Source organism: Hyperolius riggenbachi, chromosome 6 (genome assembly GCF_040937935.1).
Source record: "Hyperolius riggenbachi isolate aHypRig1 chromosome 6, aHypRig1.pri, whole genome shotgun sequence".
Lineage (NCBI taxonomy): Eukaryota > Metazoa > Chordata > Amphibia > Anura > Hyperoliidae > Hyperolius > Hyperolius riggenbachi.
Window position 1 is genome coordinate 244,935,211 of NC_090651.1, and position 16,136 is coordinate 244,951,346.

Below are 16,136 nucleotides of genomic sequence, written 5' to 3' on the forward strand. Positions count from 1 at the left end.
AATTCACTTTTTGCACCATAGTTTGTAAAACGCTATAACTTTTACCCAAACTAATAAATATAGGCTGAATGGTTTTTTTTTTTAAATTCCACATTTTTCATGCTGCATGTATACAGAAATTTTACTTTATTTGAAAAATGTCAGCACAGAAAGTTAAAAAAATCATTTTGACAAGATTCATGTCTTTTTTGATGAATATAATAAAAAGTAAAAATCGCAGCAGCAATCAAATAGCACCAAAAAAAAGCTTTATTAGTGGCAAGAAAAGGAGCCAAAATTCATTTAGGTGGTAGGTTGTATGAGTGAGCAATAAACCGTGAAAGCTGCAGTGGTCTGAATGGAAAAAAAGGTTCTGGTCCTTAAGGGGGGGGGGGGTAAAGCCCACGGTCCTCAGGTGGTTAACTTTTGGATTATCTGATTAGCATCCTTATTACTTGTTTACCAGATAAAAAAAAAAAATCAAGAATTGATTTTTGATTTTATGCCCGACAGTTACACCTTAACCTATTTTGGTTCCTGGACGTAGAAACTACGTCCAGGAACCATGCGCGCTCCCGCGTGCACGCGCGCTCTCGGCCCGCGGTTCGTTAGCCAGGCAATCAGTGAATTGGCTATGGTGCCCGATCACCGATTCCTCTCCCCCGCTGAAAAAGCGACAGCTTCTATCGGAAGCCGCGCCTTTTCTGGCTGTTACCTCCCCCATGCGTCTCTCTAAGCGTATGTTACGTTTAGAGTGACGTCATGTAAACAAACTCAAACTTGTGGCCAAAAAGTAATACTACAACTAAAAGTAAAAAATAAAATAAAAATCAACACCCATTTACATTATAAACCTATTGTTTACATCCCACCCTCCCAAAACTACCCAAATAAAATGTTTAATATAAAAAAAAAAAAAAAACCATTACAATAAAAAAAAAAAATGTAAATATTTACCTAAGGGTCTAAACTTTTTTAATATCAATGTAAAGATGAAATATTTCTATATTTTTTTATTTTAAACTTGTAAATAGTGATAGATGGAAAACGGGAAAAATGCACCTTTATTTCCAAATAAAATATTGTCGCCATACATTGTGATAGGGAAATCATTTTAACGGTGTAATAACCAGGACATATGGGCAAATGCAATACGGGAGTTTTAATTATGGAGGCATGTATTATTTTAAAACTATAATGGCTGAAAACTGAGAATCAATTTTTTCCGTTTTTTTCTTATTCTTCCTGTTAAAATGCATTTACAGAAAAGTGGCTCTTAGCAAAATGTACCCCTCAAAGAAAGCCTAATTGGTGGCGGAAAAAACAAGATATAGATCAGTTCATTGTGATAAGTAGTGATAAAGTTATATGCTAATGAATGGGAGGTGAACATTTCTCAAGTGAAAACGACGGAACGCGAATGGGTTAAGGTGGAATTCTAAACAGTGATACACACTGGATAAGATAATGGGTTGATTTAGAGAACTTCACCAGGACAAGCTGGTATCAGTATTCTTGTCTGTGGGTGATCCTGAGTGTCTAGCCTGGCAGCTTTAAAGAAACATCCCTCATCCTAGGTTGCAGACAGGTTCTTCAATGCAACTGGGGCACCAGACTTCAAATGTTTAACTTGTAGCTTCTAAATGGAGTTACCTGTTAATACTTGTCAGAGGATGAACACAAAACCTTTTACATATGTGGTGCAATGGAGACAACTCTTTTCCTTTAAAAGGACAATTGTAATGAGAGGTATATGGAGGGTGCCATATTTATCTCATTTTAATCAATACCAGTTCCCTGGCAGCCCTGCTGATCTATTTTGCTGCAGTAGTGTCTATAATCACACCAGTAACAAGCATGCAGAAAATCTTGTCAATTTGACAATAATGTCAGAAACACCTGATCTGTTGCATGCTTGTGCAGGGTCTATGGCCAAGAGTATTGCAGGCAGAGGATCAGCAGGATAGCCAGGAAACTGGTATTGTTTAAAATGAAATAAATAAGGCAGCCTCCATATCCCTCATTACAATTGTCCTTTAAATCTCTACCAATTGGTAGAACTAGATCAGCTTTACAGAATTTAGACAGCTTTTTAACCTGTAGCTTGTTGGGTGTTTCCATTGTGATGCGGCTCTAATACTGGAAGAAGTTCAACAAAAACCAAGAAGGTGGATGTGACAAAAGATAGGAAAATCAGAATACACCAATTGTTTTCAAGGCATTTTTATATTATTTAAAAAAAAAAATACAGACTCACAAAAAAGCATCAAGACAATTTTGGCCTTATGCTACAAAGAGGAGAATAAAAGTCTGAACCAGTAATTTAGGAAAAACGGGTAAAGTGATTTTTTTTAATGAGATAATTGCTTCACATATGCTTGAAGCTGAAGCCCAATTGGTTGGTCTTGGAAACTGCTCCATTATTGCTCAATTTTCTTTGCACTTGTCTTGATAATTCAGTCCAATTGTATGTATATGTTTACCATATTTTACTCACTGTAGAAAAAAGATGTCACCAATACCTATTGTTTCAGTTATTAGGCCAAGATGTACTGCTATGCAGGTGTTTCCTGTTCGGCGGTGGGTACCCTGGAAGTCATAGTGGTATTACAGTTCAGGTTTTCTGAAGGTTTCAAAAAGGAAAAACTGTGACATAGAAGAAGCATCTGCAAGATGTTAGTGTGCACACAAACTGTAAACACCTTAGGATGGATCTGTGCAGCAGTTCTGTACAGTTTGTAAAGAATAGGTCTTTTGTGTAGCTATCGGTAATACACCACCCGGGAGAATATTCCTTCAGGCTCTTTCCCATCTCCAAGGGCAGCAGCCAAACCTTCCTCCCCTCTCCGTTTAGACAGAGCTGCAAGGGACTTAAAGGTCTTAGGTTCATATATGGCCATTTGCGAGATGACTTTGCGGTTTAATACTACTTGACACTGTGGAAAAAAAAGGGAATAAAAGTGGACAGCTGTGAAAAATTGTAACAATGAAAGAACAAAGTCCCCTAAGTATGTGTTTTTCAAGAATGTACTAATTTATGTTAATTTATGTTAAAACTCAAGGCACTCCAACATGGAGCTCTTGCTAAAAAGGTGGCATTCAGCCCTCTCCCCCTTCAACCTTTTAAGCTAGGTACACACAATACAATTTTCTGGCAGATTTACCGCCAGATTGACTTTTTCCAGCAGGTTCGATCTGATTTTCAATCGATTTTCCGTTCACTTCTATGGAAAATCGATTGGACCTGCTGGAAATAGTCGATCTGGCAGTAAATCTGCCAGAAAATTGTATTGTGTGTACCTAGCTAAACTGTTGGCACACTCGCACATACCAAAGCTAGATGTACAGGGCTCAGTGTACCTTTCCCTATGAAAGCTGGAGTTTGCATAAAGAGATTTCACCTCTCCAACCTTCCACTATTGTCCTTGAGGTCCTTCACTGACAAATACACAGCTCAGAATGCAGCGCTCATTATAAATTCCCCTTTTACAGTTGGCGTTTTCATATTGAAGTACTCCCTCCAACCCTCCCTGTTTTGGGGCTTCTAGTAGGTCCTACAAGGAGGAAACTACTGTCATGGTGCAAAAGTATCTTGCAGGCAAAGTATCCTCCAACCTCCCAGTGTGTGCAGTGTAAGAAGCACAATCGTATATCCCTATGAACACCTTCCCTCACCAACTCCACACAAACAATCGATTTTAGCAACTTGTCCTTTGTATTTTCTTTTAACCACTTCCGGACGTCACTGATTGAAATCTATGCCCTGTTGTGACCCCCTTTTCGCTGCCAGGATGTAGATTCCAATCATCCTGCCACGAGTTCTCGCCGCTACAGCCGATCACGTTGCTGCTCTCCCGCCGCAGATCACTCGTCCTGCCGTCTATTGGAGCTGGTCAGGAGCCGATTTCATGGGAGATGGGGTGGGAATAGAAGAAATGCAATTGCGTTCTAGTGTAAAAGGGTCCTAAAGTCTCGTACAGATGCTAGAGGGATCTCGGCTGAGGTGGCTGGGCAGGGCCATTTCTGCCAAGAATCTAGCATGTGTATAGCGACTCCCGATGCATTAACGAGAGATCCGAAGTGCTAGATTGTCTCAGATGAGCGCAAGCTGAGCTCGCTGTTCTTCCGCTCCCCCTGTCCACTTGAAGTCTTCTGCAGCGCTGTACAGAGTATATTGTCTTGTCACTAACTGTTCCTCAGCAGAGCTCACAATCTAATCTCTACCATAGTCCTATTTTCATTATAGTCTAGGGCAGGGATGGGCATACTGCGGCCAGCTGTTGCAGAGCCAGATCCAGCGCATTTTGCCCTTGTAGGTGAACTGGTGATGTGGTGTCCTTTGGACATCGTGCTAAATTGAAGTTTACCAGGTGTTTTTTGCATAGCGGGAAGCATCGGCACCCGCAATTTTATCGGGCATCTCCATTGCTGCAAATTGGGGGTTTTATAATGGGTGCCTATGGCATATGCCCTTCTTTCCAACAAATTGGGAAGGGGACTGCTAATATAGGGGCCTACCTGGCTTCTAAAACTGGAGAAGGGCTGCTAATACTGGGGCACATATGGCTATCTATACATGGTCTTCCATCTGCAACAATTAAACATTACAGTGGGAGTGCCAGCGTTCTCTGGTTATTTCCTATGGACTTCAAAGGAAACCGAGGTATGAGACCTATGGAAACTGCAATATTTATTTCCTTCTAAAACAATACCCGTTGCCTGGCAGTGCTGCTGATCTTTCTGGTCAGTGGGGTCTAAATCACACCCCTGAAACAAGCATGTATTTAATCTTGTCAGATTTGTCATAGACATCTGATCTGCATACTTGTACAGGGTCTAAGGCTTTAAGTATAGGCAAAGGATTATCAGGACAGTCAGGCAATGTGACTCCCGTGTTGCACAATGTGCATTATCAAGTACAGGAATCAAGTACTTTGGGTATTCGGCCTGAGCACCCCTTATAAAACCTTTGGCTTATATCAAGGGTGTGCAGGAAGCACCAACTTTCTCTGTGCCAACCTATACTGGGAGGGGGGGGGGGGGGGGGTGAGGGGACCTCATCGGCTACTTGAAATGGGGGCCCAGGATATGGGGGAGCGTGTCGGCTACCTACACTGGTCCGGACCCTCAGTAAAATTTAAGATTGCTATAATGCCCCCCCCCCCCCCCCGGTCAAATAGGTGGCCAGATGTTTCCCCTCTCCTTGTAGTATAGGTGGCCAGATGTTTTCCCTCCTTGTAATATAGGTAGTCAGATGTCCCCCCCCCCTCCCTGTAATATAGATGGACAGATGTCTCCCCCCTCCTTGTTGTATGGATGGCCAAATGCTTCCCCCCCCCCCCATACAATAGTTGGCTAAAAGTTGCCCCTCTCCTTGTTGTATAGGTGGCCAGATGTTTCCTCCACCCACCTCCCCCTTTGAAGTCTAGGTGGCCTGGTGGTCCTCCTCCCCACCTCAGTACAGCTCCCCCAACAGCAGGGCCACCAGTCTCTCACCTCCTCGCCTCTAGTTCTTCTAGTCTCAAGCTTCCTCTTCTCCTCCTCCGCTGTGCATTTCTTTCTGCAGCCAGTGTCTCTTACATGTGACTCACCAGTATGTTACCGGCTAATCACATGATAGGAAACACTGGCTGCAGAAAAAGATTCACAGCGGCGGCTGATGAAGGAGGAGGGAAAAAAGGAAGCTTTGGTGCTGGAGAGTCGAGAGCCTGTCGGTGCTGCTGGATGGGGGGGGGGGGGGGGGAACCTCTGGTGCATGACTCTGCCCACAAGACCAGCCAGATCCAGTTGCCCATGGCTGCTTGCAGCTATTACGAGGGATCCAAACAATGAAGTAGGGTGGGCAACCGCGGACCAGGTCTGGCAAGCAGCCACACACACTGCACGACCAGTCACAGGCAACTGCATTGCAAGCTTGTAATTGCAAACTGCACCTTTCCAGTACTGCCCACCCACCCTTGCTCCTGTGACGCCCTAGGCCATGGCCTATGTTGCCTTAGCTTAAATGTGGCCCTGCTAATAGATGGCCACCAGATTCAACCATCAGTTAGATCCCTGGCAGATGTTTTAATACATTTCAGTATGAAATGTATCATAATATAAAAAAAAAAAAAAAAAAAAAACACGAACCGCAGCTTTGCTCAGTTTGATCCAGTGCAACACTATGGGCCATTGATCTGTCACCGTCGATATCCTTAGTCCTGAGTGATTGACTGATTTGGTCACTTTTGGCCAAAAATCGATTACTAGGGCCACCTGTTTAATCGATTTCTAGCAGATTCGATCAGAGTGATCGAATCCGCCGGATATTGACGTGAAAAATCGATCAGTGTATAGAAACCGATACCACACCTGCATATGACTGCAGGATAACAGACTGTTGTACCGCCTTTACCACACATTTTCTACTGTCTCTATTCTGTTGGGTTTAGTCAGTGCCACAGAAATTAGAAGATAGTGTGATATGACTGAGTCAGACTTCAAGCCATGTGAGTAATATGGAGCCTGTTATTACTGACAACCTTCTAAAGGATGCTGTTTTTAGCTGTAAAGCTGACCCTCTTTGGCTAGGATACTTTACAAATTACTCACTATAGGACACATGCAGATCAGGTGTGCTGCACAACAGGTTTCAGGTGTATGACTCAGGTGACCCTGTCATAAGCGAGCTGTAGAGTAAGCCTATTATTAGTGTATAAGAAAAGAAGTATGCTATTACACGACTAGTTTCCTGGCTGTAAAGCCAGAAACATGTGAGCAAGCTTAATCACTTGGGATCAAGATGCACTCCTTGTAGGCATTGCAACATGTGGATTTTAAATGAGGCACGTGGAAAGGGATTCATTACTGTAACATTCAATATATAACTGGTTCTCTATGAATTCTGAAAAGAAACTCACTTTTTGTAGGTTTCTAATAAAATGAGAGTACTTTACACCATGTTCCTGCAGGGCTCCAGTGATACGAGTTATCCACATCTGAAAGGAAGCATTTTTGTAAATAATTAATATAGCATGCAATTCATTTATAGTGTCTAAATCAGTAGAGGAAAAAAAAAAAAAAGCATCGCTAATATTTTCACCCCTGACTTTTCCATCAAGCCTACATTTTTTGCCAACTAAAAAATAAAGTCAAAAAGTTAGGCAAGGCCCCCTTGCTGGCATTCATGTAATAAAGGCACCTGGAAAAAATGCACAGAGGATTGTCTGTAGTAGAATTTCAGTAAAATGACCCTGCAAAGAAGCGATTTGCAGCAATGAAGAAAAATTTGGACACACAGAGGTGTCCGATAAAATTGCAGGTGCCGAAGCTTCCCGCTAGGTAAAGCGCCACTTGCATAGCGGGAAGTGCCTCGGCACCAGCAATTTTATTTGGCGCCTCCCAATGCCCAAATTTCTCTTCAATGCCGCAAAATCGCGAGTTTTATAATGGACGCCTATGCAGTGCCCTTCTTCCCAAGGCGACTTCTGCACTCTCCGCCTGCTATGTAATGCTGCAATTTGCAGGGCGGGAAATCTCGGCACTCACAATTTCTCTTCATTGCCGAAAATTATTCATTTTCAGGGGTCACCTGTCTGCCATGCCAGATAAGCATATTGAAAGCACAGGATATTAACAACATGTCTGCTTTCATGAAAGCAGGAAGTAGAAACAGTGCAGATTTGTATCAGCTGTAACAATTAACTGTTTTTCTTTAAAGGTTTTTATGCTGTTGCATATCTTTTACAGCAGAGAGGGAGTACCAAGTTCAGATCCGCTTCAACAGGATAGGGCAAAAATGTAGACATAGCGACAGTTATAAAAAAATAAATGCAGGAGTTTAACCACGATCATGAAAAAATTGAAAAGAATCAAAATCCATGTTTCAGCATACATTTATGCAGGCGTATAATGCACAATAAATTACTATTTTCCAATGAAGTGGTAACCCAGAGTGTATAAATGAAACAAAGGCGTCTGGGGGGGGGGGGGGGGGGGGGGGGAGGGCGCTGGATTGCCACTAGTAAAATATTGCTAAAGTTAGAGATATTCTACTACTGGATTTGATAGGAAAAAAAATCATTAAGGGAAACCTAAACCGAAGAAGAAAAGTTTCACTTACCTGGGGGTCTACCAGCCCTATGCAGCCATCCTGTGCCCCCGGAGTCACTCACTCGTGCCCTCTGGTCCCCCGCCACCAGCTAGTTTCATTTTTGCCGACTCTGGGTCAGTGGACCGCCACGCGTTACATTTGCATGCATTCTCACTGGTGCAGAAAGCTATCGTGGACATTAACACATACATTTTTACACGTTGAGGGTGCAATGCGTACATTTTTACGCATTGCTCTCCAATGCGTAAAAATGTATGCGTTAATGTCCGGGATGGCTTTCTGCACCCATGGTAATGCGTGCAAATGTACGCGTGGCGGCAAAAATGAAACTAGCTGGCGGCGGGGGACCGGAGGAGCCATGAGTGACTCCGAGGGCACAGGATGGCTGTCAGGTGGCTGGTGAAGCCAAGGTAAGTGAAACTTTTTTTTTTTCCGGTTTAGGTTTCCTTTACATAACGTTAAGACCCCCCCTAATGGTGTCAACCCCCTCTTAGTGGCACCTAACCCTAAATCCCCCTCCTAAAGCTAACCCCTCCTCTTCCGGATAACTACATCATTGCGGCATTGCATAGCGGGGCTCTCCGTTCCCGCTATGCCACAAAGGAGTCATTCGCAAGACATTTCTTTTTCCACAAGCTTGTCCACAGAAAATGGCCCCTCTTGCTGCTATTTGGGCGCCGAAATTTACCTTCATAGCCGCATATCATGGCTATTCTAAAAGCCCCGATTTGCAGCAAAGAAGGTAAAATTCTTCTTACCCTCACTGCATGCAAATGTAATGCAACTTTGAATGTGGCCAATCAAATACAATACCTTATTAGGCTTTGTTCACATTATAAATCGCCAGCGCTATCGCAAGCGCTGAGCGATTTATACTTTGATTTTAGAAGCGCTTTTCCCTGCAATTTGCCCTTAGAAAAGCGCTTTTATAAGCGCTTTTGCTCAGCGAGGATTTTTTTCACTTCTGACGTTAGTCAGGAAGTGAACTCTTTAACCCGGAAATTAATAAATACATTGTATTTTATTTATAAAAGCGCCCGGGAAATCGTTATATAAAGCCCCTTTTCAAGCGCTTTGGATTTCCCTTTACCTTCCATTGAGCCAAAGCGCTCAGAACATGGTACATGTAGCTCGTTTGCCATTTCAAGAAAAATAAATAAATCAGCAAACGCTCATAGTGTGAATGAGCCCTTATTCTGATTGGCTCAATTCCAAGCTGCATACAATTTGCATTAAATGTGCATGTAACCTCGAATTATCTGCATTTCATTGACCATTTGACTAACAAATGGTGTACCATCTACGGGAGCGCAATCAATGATGCCAAGCCAGCGCATGCGCAGTACTGTGTGGCTTGGGAAACTCAGCTGCTGTAGCAGGATGAACAGCTGAGCAAGGAGGACGACAACAAGGGACATACAAGCCTACAAGAGAAGCCCCAAGTTAGGGCTGGTTAAGTTTTGAAAAGCGCTTGACTAATGTGTTTGTATGGGCTATAACAAAAATGCTAAATATCCAGAGTCACCAGGAAGTTTAAATGCAGGGCTGTGGAGTCGGTACAAAAATCCTCCGACTCCTCAGGTTAGGATTCTACCGACTCAGACTCCTCTAATTTGCATATTACAATCTTGTTGATTGAAAGTATGTAACATAAAATGCATCTCAACTGCCAACGCTTAGGAATTCTAAAAGACAACTGAACTGAGAGGGATATGGAGGCTGCCATATGTATTCCCTTTTCAACAATACCAGTTACCTTGCTATCCCGCTGATCTTCTGCCTCTAATACTTTTAGTTATAGACTTGGGCCTCGTTCACATCAAATGCGCTGTGCAGCAGTACGATGCGCTATGATGCGCTTGCGTACTGCTGCATGCATTCTGCCCGCAAGTGCAGAGCTGACCCACTGTCAAAGGATGGGATCAGCAGTGCAGCGGGTAGCAGCGCAGATGACGTGCGATCGTACGTGTTGCATTCCAATTGCACGGCCATCTGCGCTGCATAGATGTGAATGAGGCCTAAAACTAGTCCTTGGTAAGAGTACTTGTAGAAGGTAAAGACAGGAACAAAGAACATCTATCATGCCCTGGGCAATGCAACTGTGGGTACACGTAAGAATGATGTGCAGGTACTCTGCAGGAGAATGAGGGGATTCTTCCTCTATTACACATTCTTCATGCACAATCTGAACCAGGTTAATGGGTGATGGACAACACCTCTGTGTTCAATTTGCACAACATTCTCAGTGGATTCCCTGCAGCTCTGTGGAGAGTGCATATGTATAGTACTACTGTGTAACAAACTAAACCTGAGACAGATGAAATTAAAGTTGTATACATACCTGGGGCTTCCTCCAGCCCCCTTCAGGCTAATCTGTCCCTCACTGTCCTCCTCCGCCACCTGGATCTTCTGCTATGGGTTCCAAGTACTTGAGCCAGTCAGGCGTAGTGCGCATGCACACACTCCACTGCTGGGAGCGTACTACACCTGTGCAGCACTATTGCGTAGGTGCAGAATGTTCCTGGCTGTGGAAGCAGCACGCGGCCGGACTGCGTTGACTGGCTGAATTACCAGGACTCATAGCAGAAGATCCAGGTAGCGGAGGAGGACAGCGAGGGACTGATTAGCCTGAAGGTGACTGGAGGAAGCCCCAGGTATGTATAAAGCTTTTCTTTTCATCCGTCTCAGGTACTATTTAATCACCAAATCAAATTTTAAGAACATATCAAATTATTTGATTTCATGAGCAAAAAGGAGTGCATAAATTTGCATAAACCAGTATCAACGCAGAATTATTTGCATCTCATTGACCATCTCTATTAGTGACACAGCCACACATCAGGCTTTTTATTCTTACAGCATAGATGTTATTTAGTGTATATATAAAAGATTCCTGTGTACACATCATATATACAGTCACAATCAGATATGTATATCTGGCTTTAAGAATTCAGGGACAGCTTTATTGAAGCAGCACAAGTAACTATTTTTGGTTTATTTCATTTTTGCAGGCTAAGCACAGCTATTACTGTAAAGGGGCGTAGCTTGGGGGGGCGGGGTAGGACATGTACCCCCGTGCGCTGGGTTTCTAGGGGTGCCCAGCCGTGAGGTAGCCCCCCCACCCAAATCAGCGCAGTGAAGGGGGAGCGGTAGGGAGGGAGGACATCTCCCCCCCCATCCCTCACCTGGGGTTCCCCCCTCCCTCGCTCCCCTGCAGATATTAGCGGCAAACGGCGACAGCACTCACTTCCTATTCCCCGCACGGAGATCTGCGCGCCGCTACTCTGGTCTAGTGATGTCACTAGACCAGAGCAGCGGAGCACAGATCTCCGAACAGGGAATAGGAAGTGAGATCTGCCACCACTGCTAATTTCTGCCTACCACACCTGGCCACTTCTGGGGTGTCGGACCTGGCTACCTATTCTGGGGACACCTATACACTTGGCTACCTATTCTGGGGACTACTATAGCCCTGGCTACCTATTCTGGGGACTACTATAGCCCTGGCTACCTATTCTGAACATCTATAGCCCTGGCTACCTATTCTGGGGACACCTATAGGCCTGGTTACTTCCACTGGGGACACCTATAGACCTGGTTACCTATACTGGGAGCACCTATTTCGGGGGAACTGCTGTCAGATTAACTGTATTTTTGGGTAACCGCTGCTGCCAGATTAAGTTTATTTTGGGGAACAGCTGCCAGATTATATGTATGTTGGAGAACCGCTGCTGCCAGATTATGTCTATTTTGGGGGAACTACTGCCATATCTGTATTTTGGAGGAACTTCTGCCAAATTACGTGTATTTTTGGTGAACTGCTGTCAGATTACATGTATTTTGGGGGAAAACACTATGGCAGAGCTCAAACGTCCCTGGCAGACCTTTTACACCACTGCTAAGGTCATGTATATTTGGCCCCACCCATTACCACACCCACATTCTGTTGCTTGGCCATGCCCCCTTTTTGGTGCGGCGCAGGTTCCTCGTTAGAGGGCGCATTAATAGTCTTTGCCCCCGTGTGCTCAAAGCCCTAGCTATGACTCTGTCACTGTATGTATAATTGATGATGACTATTATCGTAGACATAGAACATTTTATCATATTTTCTTTTTCTCATTCTTTATTTCTCAAAATCATTTTTTCAGAAAGGAGTACAAAATACATATAATGCAGTATAAAATACAAACACCAAAGTGACATCATGGCCGGATATTAATATGCTTCAGTAATGGCCTCTTATTATGAGCCCCTGGCCGCCCCCTCCTCCCTGTTTGCTCATCCCTCCAAAACACCCCCAACAATTCGAGCCTGGACCTTCTCTGTACCCTCTCTTTACTCCTTTGGTTAGGGCACACTCATTATGGCCTTTTTACCCTGAAGGGGGGGTGAGGGGGATGTTCCAAGTCTCCTGCCCTCTCGATACTCTTGCCTAGATGCCTCAAACAAAGAAAAAACACCAAACAAAAGAAAAAGAGAAAAGAAAATCAGAATAGTAAGTGATGCAAGGATGCATCCACCCGGTGCCAAGTTATTGTCCACCGCCTCCATGCTCCCTCTGTCGGCTTCCAGCATTTCTCTCCTCGTCCATTTTTAGATATCACTTAATTCAGTCTCCTCTCCCCCGCCCAAGGTCCATATAACCCATTAGCTCTCAGCCAAACCTCTCTCTTATCTCTCCATATTCATCCAAGTTTTTAAAATCCACCCACCTATCCCAGTTGCCCTCTTCACTTCCATATATTATACTAGATAACTCCTCCATTTTTTGAGTATAATTTATTTCTTCTATCAATTCATCAAATCACAATCCTTGCTGCGTTTATTACGTGCATCCCCATTGAACTTCTGTAACTTTTCAACCCTTTTGCATTAAGGTGTAGTAAGTAGGTACCTGGGTCCCCAGAGATAGGTATGTCTGCCATTTTCTTTAGCAGGTGCTTTATTGCGTTATTTTTCAGGGGTATAATACCATCTCATGGTTATTTTATATCCGGATTCTTGAATCCTAGTTGATACCGATGCTACATGGCACATTTATCCTGCTCCATTGGCATTGGGTCAACACTCTACCCATATCCTTCTCCCAAATAGTCCTATATTTCTGAGAGTGATCTATTTCTTCTCCTAAGCATTTATATATTCCTGCCAGGGTCCCCTTTGTTTGCCCCTTTTCTACACATATTCTTTGGAATTGTGTCAACTCTATAGAGAGCTCTCCTTTATTCCCCAGGGATAATAAGAAATGTCTATACTGATTCAGGCTCCAGGTGTCTACTTTCTCCAGGCCCAACTACAGGGCTACCTCCCCTTCGTTCCTCCAAATTTGCTTTGATATTAGAGTTTGAATCCTTAATTTTCCTCCTTTCCTCCACTGACTATAATTCTCCTCTAGGCATCTCCACTGAAATTTTTTATTTCCCAGTATAGGCATCAATGGGGAAGGTCGGGGTGAGATGTCTCTCAGTTTACGGGTTCTAGCTAATACTTTTGATGTGTGTTCAATCAGGGTTCCAACAGAAGAATGACATTTAGGGATATATGGCAACCATGGTGTAGAATACAGTGGTCCCCCGAACAGCTCCCACTCCAACGAGGCCCATTGTTTATTTTCTTTGTTTCTACACCAATCTATTATTCTCGTAAGTACTGCTGCTTTATAATATCTATGAGGGTCTGGCACTGCTAGGCCTCCTTTATCCTTTGTTTGGGACAATAATGCAAATTTTATTCTTGCTCTCTTGGATTGCCAAATCCAAGAAAACTCTACGGACTCCATTCAGGAACCCTTTAGGGAAGGGGAGAAGGAGAGCCTGGAAGACATACAGCAGCCTCGGCATAATATTCATCTTTAAGACATTAATCCTGCCAAACCAGGAGAGTTTAAATTTACTCCATTTCTCCAAATCCCTTTTAAAGGTATTCAGTAGGCGGATGTAATTTAGCTTTACCATCTCCGAGACACTTGTTGCCAGCTTAATTCCATTTCCCAGGTATTTTAGTGATTCCTGTTGCCACTTAAAGGAAAAGTTTTTCCCCAAGCTCACCATTTACTCGCTTTTTTCAACCCTATCGCCAATGCTTCGCATTTCTCCCAGTTTATTTTTAAGTTTAAGTTTGACACCCTCCCATATTCTTCAAAGGCCTTAAAGAGGTTGGGTAGCGCTAATCTAGGTTTTGATAGATAGAATAGGAGGTCGTTTGCATAAGCGGCCACCTTTTCATTTTATCATATTTTCTATTTTACAGTGGTCTAACACCCAGCATTTCAACTTTGCTTTAAAAGATTGCTTACAGCTTAGAAACTATTATGCCAGATTTTTTTTTTTAGCAGCAATTCACTGAATTGATTAAACATGACATTTTAGTGCTGCATTTAGCTAGAAATCCTCCTCCATGCTGAGGTTTAGTTACAAATGTATCTGTGTACAATTTTACAATTAAAGCGGAATATAACCCTGCATTTCAACTTTGCTCTAAAACATTATTTACAGTATATTATATGCAACCAGCATTTTTTTTTTTTTACTAGACCAGCATTGGAAGGGTTACACAGGGCTTTAAAGTCCCTAGAGATTTCTGCAGACGCATCCGAACTTCAGTTAGATACTTTTTGTTTACAAATATGTATCTTTTAAGTGTTTATTGTGACTCATCTCTCTCACTGAGATGGAGCTTGGAGGACAGCCAAAGAGTGTGTAACTGTTTATCAATAGATACATCTAACTAAATAGAATGTAACTATCTGAACGTCTGCACGGAACTTAAAACCTCTGTGTTTAACCCTTCCAATGCTGGTCTAGTAAAAAAAAAAATGCTTTTTGCATATAATATGCTGTAAATAATGTTTTAGAGCAAAGTTGAAATGCAGGGTTATATTCCGCTTTAAATAAACAAACACCTCTCTGAGTGAACAAAGAGGGCTTCCCAGACAGGCTTTTCAGAGGTCTATTTGCATTCCAAAGATACATTTGTAACTAAACCTAAGCGGATGCGGATTTCAAGCTAAATGAAACACTAAAATGTCATGTTTAACCCATTCAGTGAATTTCTGCTTAAAAAAAATAAATAAATCTGGCATAATAGTTTCTAAGCTGTAAGCAATCTTTTAAAGCAAAGTTGTAATGCTGGGTGTTAGACCGCTTTAATTACAGTTTAAATTCATTAGGAGTCGGAATCAGTGCATTTTTTCCCAACTCTGACTCCAGGTACCCAAAAATTGCTCTGACTGACTCCTCAGCCCTGTTTAAAATGTGAACCACATCAACTGGGACATAATAGCACAATTCTGATTGACTTTCATCAATTTTGTCGACTTATTACTTTTTAAATGTCCTAACTTAAAGGACAACTGTAATGAGAGGGATATGGATGCTGCCATATTTATTTCCTTTTAAACAATACCAGTTGCCTGGCAGCCCTGCTGATCTGTTTCGCTGCAGTACAGTCCTGGCCAAAAGTTTTGAGACTGTCAAAAATATTAGTTTTCACAAAGCTGCTAAACTGCTTTTAGCACAAATCAAGAAAAGGCAGATCTGGACAAAACCGCACCACTATTATCTATTAGAAAATACATCTTTATTCATATCAAAATGACATACATCTAAAAGCAATCAAAACACCAAATAAGAGGGTGTCATGCTCTAATACTATAATAAATATAAATAATTCTGGTATGTATCCCCACAGCAGGTCTACTGACACTGGCAATACAAGAGAACAATTATCACCAAGTGGTGTGAACAATCATATCAACCATACCAAGCAAAAAAAGCAAACAAACGCTGACATTGCCTTAGTCATATACATACAGGATCTTCTCAAAAAATTAGCAGATCATTATTTTCTGTAATGTACTGATAAACATTAGACTTTCATATATTTTAGATTCAGATACACACAACTGAAGTAGTTCAAGCCTCTTATTGTTTTAATATTGATGATTTTGGCATACAGCTCGTGAAAACCCAAATTTCCTATCTCAAAAAATTAGCATATTTCATCCGACTAATAAAAGAAAAGGGTTTTTAAAACAAAAAAAGTCAACCTTCAAATAATTATGTTC

General features: G+C 42.4%; 1 protein-coding gene across 1 annotated transcript in view; it reads right to left on the reverse strand.

Annotated features, from left to right (window-relative positions):
* Positions 1 to 2,186: 2,186 nt before the first annotated feature.
* The window catches only part of MRPL20 (mitochondrial ribosomal protein L20), a 31,983-nt gene continuing 18,033 nt past the window's right edge, over positions 2,187 to 16,136 (reverse strand). Inside the window, exons 3-4 of the mRNA XM_068240629.1 lie at positions 6,879 to 6,956; positions 2,187 to 2,915 (exon numbers count right to left, since the gene is read on the reverse strand). Of these exons, the coding sequence (XP_068096730.1) occupies positions 2,742 to 2,915; positions 6,879 to 6,956 (252 nt within the window). The 3' untranslated portion in view covers positions 2,187 to 2,741. The remainder of the gene's footprint in view (positions 2,916 to 6,878; positions 6,957 to 16,136) is intronic.